At 51.7% G+C, this 12437-nt stretch overlaps 1 protein-coding gene across 1 annotated transcript in view; it reads right to left on the bottom strand.

The window, feature by feature from the left end:
- LOC119974367 (integrin alpha-E-like) overlaps window positions 1-12437 on the bottom strand; it is a 406093-nt gene that overhangs the window by 41252 nt on the left and 352404 nt on the right. Inside the window, 1 exon segment of the mRNA XM_038813139.1 lies at window positions 6428-6502. Coding sequence (XP_038669067.1) covers window positions 6428-6502 — 75 coding nt within the window.

The following is a 12437-nucleotide window of genomic DNA, read 5'->3' as shown; positions in this document are numbered from 1 at the left end:
CTCGTCCAGCGATGCTCCGGCACGTTGATGGCGAGTAGTGAGGAGGTGTCGGGCGAACACCTCATTTACGGGCTTCACGAAATGTGCCTTGAGGGTTGCGACCGCCGCTTCGTACGTGGCCGCTTTCTCGATCATTACTGAGATTCAATGGCTCACCCAAGCGTGGTGGAGTCGCAGCTTGAGGCTTTCCATGGGAGGCGTTCTGGAGGACTCGAGGATGGCTTCGAAGCATTGAAGCCAATGTTCGAATATCTCCTTGGCTTCTGACACGGCGTGTCGAGTTCAAGCTTATCTGGCTTTAGAGCGGCTTCCAGGGTGCTGTCGATGATTAATAAATTGATGTACCGTCAATTCACCGAGAGACAGAGAGTGAGTGAACATTAGGCTTTATTAATCATGACCTTGCCAAGCCAGAGTTGGTTGTACAGATGAGTGCCACTCACAGGTCTATATATGGCCCCGGTGAGGGTGGAGCCAGAGGCGGAGCCCACCGTGGTTACAGTACAGTACCTGGAAGTAGTCCGTATCACCACTTCCAGGTCATAGGTTACAGTATCATACTGACAGCTCATGCATTAGATGAGTACATTCACCACACAAGGTCTAGTTGGGGCAGATACAGAGTAGAGGAAAATCCCATGGAAAGGAAAGCTCAGATGGCAAAAACATCTGCTTCTCTTTCATCAGCCAGTCCTCACCTTTATCCTACTTCAAGCCCATTCCCTGCTCAAGCCATGTAAACATGGACTTCACCCAATCCTCACTTTCTGCTAAGACATACAACTAACAACATCCAGAAGATAAAGAACATAAGACATAGGAGCAGAATTAGGCCACTCGGACCATCAAGTCTGCTCCGCCGTTCAATTATGGCTGATATTTTCTCATCCACATTCTCCTGCCTTCTCCTCATAACCCCTGATCCCCTTATTAATCAAGAACCTATCTATCTCTGTCTTAAAGACACTCAGTGATTTGGCCCTCACAGCCTTCTGCGGCAAAGAGTTCCACAGATTCACCATCCTCTGGCTGAAGAAATTTCTCCTCATCTCTGTTTTAAAGGATCGTCCCTTTAGTCTGAGATGGTGTCCTCTGGTTCTAGTTTTTCCTACAAGTGGAAACATCCTCTCCTCATCCACTCTATCCAGACCTTGCAGTATCCTATAAGTTTCAATAAGATCCCCCCTCATCCTTCTAAACTCCAATGAGTACAGACCCAGAGTCCTCAACCGTTCCTCATATGACAAATTCTTCATTCCAGGGATCATTCTTGTGAACCTTCTCTGGACCCTTTCCAAGGCCAGCACATCCTTCCTTAGATATGGGGCCCAAAACTGCTCACAATACTCCAAATGGGGTCTGACCAGAGCCTTGTACAGCCTCAGAAGTACATCCCTGGTCTTGCATTCTAGCCCTCTTGACATGAATGCGAACATTGCATTTGCCTTCTTAACTGCCAACTGGACCTGCACGTTAACCTTAAGAGAATCGGGAGCAGGGACTCCCAAGTCCCTTTAGGCTTCTGATTTCCCAAGTATTTCCCCATTTAGAAAATAGTCTATGCCTAAATTCCTCCTTCCAAAGTGCATAACCTCACACTTTTCCACATTGTATTTAATTTGCCACTTCATTGCCCACTCTCCTAGCTTGTCCAAATCCTTTTGCAGCCCCCTTGCTTCCTCAATACTACCTGTCCCTCTACAGATAAAAGGTCTCAAACTTTTTGCTAACCCTTAATGTAAAACTCCTCCCTACCTGTCTGATTGGACAACACCGTTGTTTAATTTTGGCTGCCTATATCATAAAATACATTGAGCAAAAGACTATTAGACCTAACGCACAAGTTTTCTTTCAGAGATTGACTCAACCTATTCACCCTCTTATCAAACTCTCCCCATACCATTTAACCTCTTCATCTTCCCATCTCCTCCCCTCCCCCTCTTATATTTTCACCCTTCAATCCTCTCTCCTCCCTTACTCATCCCAAACCTCTCTCCTATCCTCATGTCATCCACCTCTCTTCAAAACCCCACTGTTCCTCTGTGGCGCTAACAATTACAGTCAAAGACGAGAGACAAGTTCAATCGAGGCTTTATTGCTGTGTGATGCTATTCCTCCGGCTGCAACTGAAGACTAAGTCTGTGACTCACACGCATATTTATACACAAGCTCCCTGTGGGCGGAGCTAGCCGGCAGGGGCTTACCGGAGGAACCTGTATTACAGGTACAGCCATACATCCCCCTACTGCAGTATGTCCTACATATCTACAGTGGTTATCACCACATTCCACCCCCTGTAAAAAATGAGGCCGGCGGGGTGACGTATAACTATGTACAAAGGTATGAAATATTTACACAGGGGTCCAAACAAAGAAAAACCAAGAGTCCATCCGTCAGCAGGTTACACGATTGAGCTGAACCGCGGTACGAATGTTCCGCTGTGATCCGGCGTAGCTGTGGTGGCGACATCGGTGCAGGGTGCTGGCGGTGTTGGGTGCTGGCTGCTGGCGGGATGACTCCGAGAGTGAGCCGAAATCTTCCGTGTCCTCCATTGTGGGCAGGGGGACGATGGAGTGGACCAGGTTGGGACGAATAGGGGGGCGCCGGGAAAAAGAGGGTGGCTGCGGGAGGAGAAAGGGGTGCGGAGCATGGGATCAAGGGCACCTGAGGGAACCAGGTCCAGGAGCGAGACTGTGTTGTGGCGGCCGTCGGGGAACTCCACGTAGGCATACTGAGGGTTGGCGTGGAGAAGGCGTACTTTGTCCACCAGGGGTTCCACCTTATGGTGCCGGACATGCCTACGGAGAAGGACTGGGCCCGGAGTCATGAGCCACGTCGGGAGCGACACCCCGGATGTAGACTTCCTAGGGAAGGCAAAAACACGTTCATGGGGTGTACTGTTAGTTGCGGTGCACAGTAGTGACCGAATGGAATGGAGAGCGTCAGGGAGGACCTGCTGTCAGCGAGCAGCTGGGAGGTTCCTGGACCGTAGGGCCAGCTGGACGGCCCTCCATACCTTCCCAGTCTCCCTCTCTATCTGTCCGTTTCCCCGGGGGTTGTAGCTGGTTGTCCTGCTGGAGGCGATACCCCTGCTGAGTAGGAAATGACGCAGCTCATCACTCATGAACGAGGATCCCCTGTCACTGTGGATGTAGTCAGGGAAACCGAACAGGGCGAAAATGGAATCCAGGGCCTTGATGATGGTGGCAGACGTCATATCCGGGCATGGGATGGCGAAGGGGAACCTAGAAAATTCATCGACCACACTAAGGATGTCGGTGGAGGGGAGGGGCCCTTTGAAGTCCACGCTGAGGCGTTCAAAGGGGCGGGACGCTTTCACCAAGCACGCGCGATCTGGCCAGTAGAAATGGGGCTTGCACTCAGTACAGACCTGGCAGTCTCTGGTGACTGTCCGTACTTCCTCGACGGAGTAGGGCAGATTGCGGGCTTTGATTAGATGGTACAAGCGAGTGACCCCCAGATGGCAAAGACTCTCGTGCAAGGCACGGAGCTGGTTCACTTGTGCGCTGGCACATGTACCTCGGGAGAGGGCGTCTGGGGGCTCGTTGAGCTTGCCGGGGCGATACAAGATCTCGTAGTTAAAGGTGGAGAGCTCGATTCTCCACCGCAAGATTTTGTCTTTCTTGATCTTGCCCCGCTGCGTGTTGTTGAACATGAAGGCTACCGACCGTTGGTCAGTGAGGAGAGTGAATCTCCTGCCGGCCAGGTAATGCCTCCAGTGACGCACCGCTTCAACGATTGCCAGGGCCTCCTTTTCAACAGACGAATGACGAATTTCGGAGGCGTGGAGAGTGTGTGGAAAGAATGCCACGGGTCTGCCGGCCTGATTCAGCGTGGCGGCAAGTGCGACATCTGAAGCGTCGCTTTCTACTTGGAAAGGCAGTGTCTCGTCTACTGCGTGCATCCCAGCCTTGGCTATGTCAGATCGAATGCGGGCGAAGGCCTGTTGTGCCTCGGCCGAGAGGGGAAAATGTGTGGACTGGATAAGTGGGCGGCCCTTGTCCGCGTATGGTGGGACCCACTGGGCGTAATAAGAAAAGAACCCAAGGCAGCGATTGAGGGCCTTGGGGCAGTGGAAGCTCCATGAGGGGGCGCATGCGGTCGGGATCGGGCCCCAGGAGTCCGTTTTGGACTACGTAGCCGAGGATGGCTAAGCGGTCTGTGCGGAACACGCACTTCTCCTTGTTGTACGTGAGATTAAGGAGAGATGCGGTGTGGAGAAATTTAGAAAGGTTGGCGTCATGGTCCTGCTGGTCATGGCCGCAGATGGGGACATTGTCGAGGTACGGGAAGGTGGCCTGCAGTCGGTACCGGTCAACCATTCGGTCCATTTCTCGCTGAAATACCGAGACTCCGTTTGTGACGCTGAAGGGGACCCTAAAAAATTGGTACAGACGACCGTCTGCCTCGAAGGTAGTGTCGGGACGGTCCGATTTACGGATGGGGAGCTGGTGGTAGGGGGATTTCAGGTCAATAGTAGAGAAGACCCGGTACTGTGCAATCTGATTGACCATATCAGAAATGCGGGGGAGGGGGTACGCGTCGAGCTGCGTGTACTGGTTGATGGTCTGGCTGTAGTCTATGACCATCCTGTGCTTCTCCCCGGTCTTAACCACTACCACCTGGGCTCACCAAGGGCTGTTGCTGGCCTCGATGATACCCTCCCGAAGCAGCCGCTGGACTTCGGACCTGATGAAGGCCTTGTCTTGGGTGCTGCACCGTCTGCTCCTGGTGGCGACGGGCTTGCAATCTGCGGTCAGATTGGCAAAGAATGAGGGAGGTTCGACCTCGAGGGTCGTGAGGCCGCAAACGGTGATGGGAGGTAGGGGTCCGCCGAATTTGAGGGTGAGACTCTGAAGATTGCACTGGAAATCCAGGCCTAGTAAGAGTGACGCGCAGAGGTTGGGGAGAATGTACAGACGGAAACGGTCGAATTCCACGCCCTGTACAGTAAGTTTAACCAGGCAGAAACCCCGGATCGTGACAGAGTGGGAACCAGAGGCGAGAGAGATCTGCCGGTTGGCGGGATGGACCGTAAGGGAATAGCGCCTTACCGTGTCCAGGTGGACGAAGCTTTCGGTGCTCCCGGAGTCGATAAGGCAGGAGGTCACGTGGCCGTTGACCAGCACCGATGTGGAAGAGGACACACAGGCACACTGCTGCAAAGTGGCCTTTCTTGCCACAAGCTATGCAGGTCGCGGTGCGGGCCAGGCAGCGTTGGCGGGGGTGCTTCTGCTGACCGCAGAAGTAACAGTGGGGACCCCCAGGGAGTGCGGTGCAGCGAGCAGCGCAGGCATAGTGCGCGGGGGCGGCTGCTGGGGGGGCCAGTTGCGGGGTACACGAGGGGTAGGACGGGTGAGCCTGGGGGGCCGTTTGCGGGGCAGGACGGGTGGGCCGAGCGGCAAGCGGAGTAAGTTCGCGCACCACGGGAGGCGGCCGTCATGGAAAGCACCAGAGTCTTTGTGGCCGCGAGGTCGAGGGCGGCCCCTTCCAGCAGTCGTTGCCTGATGGGGTCCGATGCAATGCCTGTAACGAAGGCATCGCGCATGAGTAAATCAGAATGTTCCGTGGCTGTGAGGGCCCGGCAGTCGCAGTCTCGTACCAGAGGTATAAGGGCCCTCCAGAAGTCCTCAAATCGACTCACCCGGCTGCTGGACGCGAGTAGAGAGTTGATGCCTCGCAAACAGGGTGTTCGTCGACTGTGCATAGTTCTCCTTGAGCAGTTCCATAGCTCTGGCGTAGTCAGGCGCATCTCGAATTAGCGGAAAGACACTGGAGCTAAGTCTCGAGTACAGGAGTTTCTTTTTCTGAGCCTCCGTCGGGGGAGGGTCCGCTGAAGAGATGTAGGCCTCGAAAACTGCAAGCCAGTGAATAAAGTCTTTCCTGGCGTGAGGCGACTGTGGATCCAGCTGCAGACGGTCAGGTTTGATTCTGATGTCCATGGTGTACGGAAAATCACACAGTAATAAATTGTGGCACTAACAATTACAGTCAAAGACGATAGACAAGTTCAATCGAGGCTTTATTGCTGTGTGATGCTATTCCTCCGGCTGCAACTGAAGACTAGAGTCTGAGTGACTCACACGCATATTTATACACAAGCTCCCTGTGGGCGGAGCTAGCCGGCAGGGGCTTACCGGAGGAACCTGTATTACAGGTACAGCCATACATCCCCCTACTGCAAGTATGCATATCTACAGTGGTTATCACCACATCCTCTAAAAGAACACCTCTTATATTTATTTGTTATTGCTTTCTGCCTCATTCTTATCTCCTGACAATTTAAACACTCCTCTCCCCAGGTTTGGATGTGGTTCTGTATATTGGCAAGTTGGTGTCACTGTTAGCATTATTCTGTTCATTTAATATAGCATATAAAGTGTTTGAAAACAATTCAAAAAAGTACCCATTGATCTTTTCCTTCCTGTGCTGGCTGTTGTTTCAAGGGGTTCTGTATTTTCCGACAATGTTTCAAAGATCCCTGTGAAAAGAATAATATGTTTAGTTCCAGATACCCAACTAAGTCTGATATCAGTCAATAAAAGTATCTGGTTCAATGAGGTCGCTCATTCCACAATTACCATGAAGAAAGGTTAAATGAGGAATTGAAGGACTAGTAACAGGCATGCTTATGAATTAGGTAAACTTGGTGAAGTAACTACACAGTATAGTATAACGATCTGGCACATAAAGAATGAATTAGGGACTGAGCACAGTACCGTCCAGTGATAGATGGGAACACATGACCCACACTTGGGGTGAGTGTTGTGTTGCACGTGGCAATGCACAGAAGCAAACACAGAGACAACCCCTACCTTGGAGCTGTTCTGAACCTTTGTATATCATTTATAGTAGTTAATACACACTTACTGCTGAACTACCTAAGACTATGAATACCTTGATAAGACCGACTAAACTATGCCCAATATCTTACAACACACAGTACTGCATGCTGAACAGCAAAGGAAGGATAGAGAGAGCGAAGCTATCCCAGAACCAATGGATCAGATAAAAGCTCTGCACTCCTGCCACATGCGACATGAATGATGATGAACAAGTAAACTAATCAAAGGAGGCTCCACAAACATCCCTATCCTCAATGATGGTAGAAACCAGCACATCAGTGAAGAAGACAAAGCTGAAGCATTTGTAACAATCTTCATCCAGAAGAGCTGAGCGGATGACCCATTGTGGTCTCCTCCTGAGGCCCTCATCATCACAGATGCCAGTCTTAAGCCAATTCGATTCACTCCATGTGACAACACAAAACAGCTGGAAACATTGGATACAGCAAAGGCTACAGGCCCTGACCATTCCTGAAAATTTCTGCTCCAAAACTAGCTGCACCCCTAGCCAAGCTGACATCTACCTGGCAAGTGGAAAACTGCTCAGGTATGTTGTAGTAATCCACAGGAGGCAGGAATTCCGTCATCACACAATATTTATTTACAATAACGATATTACAGGAGCAGCTACAAACAGTGCTGCTCGCAGTCCAGTCAACTTAAGACTGGCTCACAAAGCCTACACAGGTGATTATATGGGCCCCCTCAATGAGCTATCATTGAGGGAGCTCATACTTCAATTGGCCAACCAATAAAGCCAATAGGAATTCATTACATATGTCTTATCTAGAAAAAACAGTACAAATCCAACCTGTCCAATCTCGATCATCAACATCAGCAAAGTGACGAGAGGTGCAATTAACAGTGCTATTAAGTGGCACTTTCACAGCATTAAACCTGCTCACCTATATTGGGTGGGATTCTCTGTCCAGTGACGCCGGAATCGCAAATCGTGATCAGACAGAGAATCGAGGTTGGTGCCGGGTGTCCAAAGGAACGCCGTGCTCCAGTGCCTCGATAGCGGCGTGAATGTGTTCCACAAGTGTGGGGGACAGGGGTTGGTGCCGGGGCATGTTGCTGGTGGTGCCTCACCCTGGCTGGCCTGGGGGATTGCCCATCCTCACCCAGTGCTGTCTACCTGTCTGCCTGGTGGGGGGTGGAAGGGTGGTGGGTGTGGGGTGTATGGGACGGGGGGTGGTGCCAGAGGCAGAGCAGTGGTCGTGACTCACCCTGGCCGCTCTAGGAGGTTGTGCAGCTTCTTTCTGCACTGCTGCCCGGTCCTGGCGGTGGGGGCCATGGTGCTCACGGCCTCTGCCACCTGCACCCAGGCCTGGTTGACATCGGTGGGTGGCACCCTTCTTGCGACCCCGTGGAACATGTTGTCCCACCTCTCCTCCATGGCATCCAACAGTGTCTCCAGCTCTGTTTCAACTAACCCTAATGCCACTCTTCGGGGTGGCCTGCGTAGCTGGAATGCGAGTGTATGGGGAATGGGCTGCAGCTTGTCATGGCTCCCAAATGGCACTCCCCATCCCGGCAAACCAGAAACCAGTGTGCATTGGAAGTTCAGTAACTCCATGTGGTGGCGTTGCTGGCTCATTAGCAGGGCCTGAGTGGCTGTGGGAGCGGCACCACCATCGGGGCCGTGAACAGCCGCGATTCAGCCACCGCGTCAGCACTTAGTCTCTCAAACGGAGAAACCAGCCCATTAAGTTTGAGTTCTGCCAAAACCACATGGCTCCAGATGTCATTACAACCTTGCTAGATTCCAGAAGTGAAGTGAAAGAGGCTGCCCTTGACATTAAGGTGGAAGTTGACTGAACACGGCATCAAGAACTTTACAAAATTGGACTCAATGGAAATCAAAGGGCGATCTCTCCAGGACTGATTGGGGTTATGCCTGTCACAAAAGAAGCAGGTTGTATTCATTGGAAGTCAATCAGTCAGCTGCAAGACAAAGCTGCAGAGTTCCTTTGAGTGTGCTAGAGCCGAGTGTAATGCATTACTCTCCACCTGCCTGGATGAGTGCAGCTCGAAAACTCAAGACATTCAACACTGTCATGGAGAAAACAGCCCACAGTCGGATGCTCCCCCCCACCCCACTCCACCCCTTCACTGACCACCTTAAACATTCACTCTCTACACCACTAATGCACAGTTACAGCAATGCATACATTTATAAGTTTCATTGCAGCAACTCACCGAGGCTCCTTTGACAGAACCATCCAAACCCACAACCATTACCACATGGGCAGCTGCCACCAGGGAACCCATCATCTGCATGCTTCCCTCCTAGTCACATACCATCCTGACTTGGAATTACATTGCCATTGCTTTACTGCTACTGGGTCACAATCCTGGATTTCCTTTCCTAACAGCACTGTAGGTGTAACCATGCCACAGAAATTGCAAGGAGACAGTTCACCTTCATTTTCTCAAGGACAACTGAGGACGGACAATAAATGCTGGCCTAGCCAGTGACATTCACACTTATGGATGAATAAAAAGACATATTAAAATAACTAAGTTAAAAATAAAGCATTAAAGTATAAGTTTTTATTTTTCCTTCATCACTCAACTCAACGCTCAGGCAGCACGGTGGCATAGTGGTTAGCACTGCTGCCTCATAACGCTGAGGACTCGAGTTCAATCCTGTCCCTGGGTCACTGTCTGTGTGGAGTTTGCACATTCTCCCCATGTCTGTGTGGGTCTCACCCTCACAACCCAAAGATGTGTAGGGTAGGTGGATTGGCCACGCTAAATTGCCCCTTAATTGGGAGAAAACAAACTTGCTCCAGCTCCGCCAGCCCCACTCTCACCTCACTTCCTTCTCCAGAAGTTGCTTCATTTTGGAGTGCTGACCACACCCATCTGGCCATTCTCGGTGTGCTGTTCAAGACTAAAGCACTGTGGTCGGATGTTTGCTGCCCAAGTGCATCAGCACTGACCCCACTAAAGTTTCTGAAAAAGCCTCATTTGGACACTGGTGATCTCGCAATAATGGCCATGGCTCTGGCTGGGAGTCCACTTGTTTAAGGATGGTAAATGACCATCAGAGCATTTTAATACCTGCAGTATCTAACTAGCGTGGGCATCATGAGAACAAGCTTTGGGAGATATGTAAAGTTTTGTGGGATACATCAGACAGGCCAGCTTCAGAGGTCAGATTCCCCAGGTCTTCTGAGGCAACACTGCATGAGAAACTGGACCAATGGAGACATGAGGAAGGCTCTAGTTGGATCATGTGATAAAGGCTCTCAAAAAGAAGTTGATGTACCATCAATGACGACAGACGAGAGTCGGAAGAATAAACTGTGGCTTTAATCAGCTAAAAGATATCTGCTGGCAGCTGGTCCCAAAATGAGGGCAAAGCTGGAGGTTAGCCACTTTTATACTTGTGCCCGAGGGGCGGATCCAGCAGGGACAAACCCAGACATGTAACAAACAGTAAGTACAATAAGTAAGAACAGTAAGTACAATATAATACAGCGGTTTATCACATTCACCCAGTGTTAAAAAAAGAGTCTGGCGGGGGTGAAGTGGACAGGTTGAATTCGAGATCGAGTCCATCGGGGGCTTTGACCTTCCGCTGTGATCGCCTCAGTCCCGGCTGTGATGAGGACACTGGTGTCAGATGAAATGTTGAGGCCTGCGTATCCAGGAGCGCGTCATCTTCCGGATAAAGTAGCAACAGAGGGAGACGGTGTAGAGTCGGGGGGGAGTGGTGATGGTCGCTGGGGAACCTGCGAGTGCCAAGTCCTGAAGGGAGCCTGTGTCCTCCTGCCCGTCATGGTGTGCCACGTAGGCATATTGGGGGTTAGCATAGAGGAGAAGGAGAAGGACCCGATCGACCAGGGGGTCCAACTTGTGACTCCTCGCATGCTCCCAGAGGAGGACGGGCCCTGGAACCGTCAGCCAGGACGGGAGAGAGACCTTTGAGGTGGATTTCCTGGGGAAGACAAACATTCTCTCATGAGGTATCGCATTGGTAGCGGTACACAGAAGCGTCCGGATGGAATGGAGCGCATCAGGAAGGACCTTCTGCCAGTGAGAGACAGGGAGACTTCCAGACCGTTGGGCAAGAAGGACAGCCTTCCAGACCGTCGTGTTATCCCTCTCCACCTGTCCGTTTCCCCGGGGGTTGTAGCTGGTAGTCCTGCTTGAGGCGATGCCCTTGCTGAGCAGGAACTGATGCAGCTCATCACTCATGAAGGAGGAACCCCGATCGCTATGGATGTAAATGGGGAAACCGAACAAGGTGAAGAGGCCATGCAGGGCCTTGACGACTGTGGCAGAGGTCATGTCAGGGCACGGGATGGCGAAAACGTGAGTACTCATCAATGATGTTGAGGTTGCATACGTTGCGGTAAGTGGAGGGGAGGGGCCCTTTGAAATCGATGCTGAGGTGCTCAAAGGGGCGGGAGGCCATTACCAGGTGTGCTCTGTCTGGCTGGTAGAAGTGCGGTTTGCACTCTGTGCAGACCTGGCAGTCCCTGGTCATGGTCCTGACCTCCTCGATGGAGTAAGGCACGTTGCGGGCCTTGATAAAATGAAAAAAACAGGTGACCCCCGGGTGTCAGAGGTGATTGTGGAGGGCCAGAAGTTGGTCGACTTGTGCGCTGGCACATATACTGCGGGAGAGGGCATCTGGGGGCTCATTGAGCTTCCCCGGTCGGTACAACATATCATAATTATAGGTGGAGAGTTCGATCCTCCACCTTAGGATCTTGTCTTTCTTGATCTTGCTGTGTGTTATTGAACATGAAGGCAACCGACCGTTGGTCAGTGAGGAGAGTGAATCGCCTGCCGGCCAGGTAATGCCTCCAATGTCGCACAGCTTCCACAGTGGCTTGGGCTTCCTTTTCGATGGAGTGTCAAATTTCGGAGCCCTGGAGGGTACGGGAGAAGAAAGCCACGGGCTTGCCCGCCTGGTTGAGGGTAGCAGCCAGAGCAAAGTCGGACGCATCGCTCTCCACCTGGAACGGGATGGACTTGTCTACTGCGTGCATCGTGGCTTTGGGAATATCTGTTCTGATGCGGTTGAAGGCCAGACGGGCCTCAGCTGTCAGGGGAAAAATTGTGGATTTAATAGGCGGCCTGGCCTTGTCTGCATAATTGGGGACCCACTGGGCAAAAAAGGAAAAGAACCCCAGGCATCTCTTCAGGGCCTTTGGACAGTGAGGGAGGGGGAGGTCCAGGAGGGGGCGCGTGCGGTCAGGATCGGGCCCTAGAACTCAGTTTTCCACAACGTAGCCATGGATGGCTAGGCGGGTTGTGCGGAAAACGCATTTCTCCTTATTGTATGTGAGGTTAAGAAGCTTGGCAGTGTGGAAGAAATGTTGGAGGTTAGCGTCATGGTCCAGCTGGTCATGGCTGCAGATGGTGACATTATCCAGATGTGGGAACGTGGTCCGCAGCCGGTACTGGTCAACCATTCGGTCCAACTCCCATTGGAAGACCAAGACCCCATTGGTAACGCCAAAGGGGACCCGGAGGAAGTGGTAGAGGCGGCTATCTGCCTCGAAGGCAGTGTATTTGCGGTCCTCTGGGCGGATAGGGAGCTGGTGGTAC

Source organism: Scyliorhinus canicula, chromosome 12 (assembly GCF_902713615.1).
Source record: "Scyliorhinus canicula chromosome 12, sScyCan1.1, whole genome shotgun sequence".
Taxonomy (NCBI): domain Eukaryota; kingdom Metazoa; phylum Chordata; class Chondrichthyes; order Carcharhiniformes; family Scyliorhinidae; genus Scyliorhinus; species Scyliorhinus canicula.
This window is presented reverse-complemented; position numbering and strand designations above follow the sequence as displayed.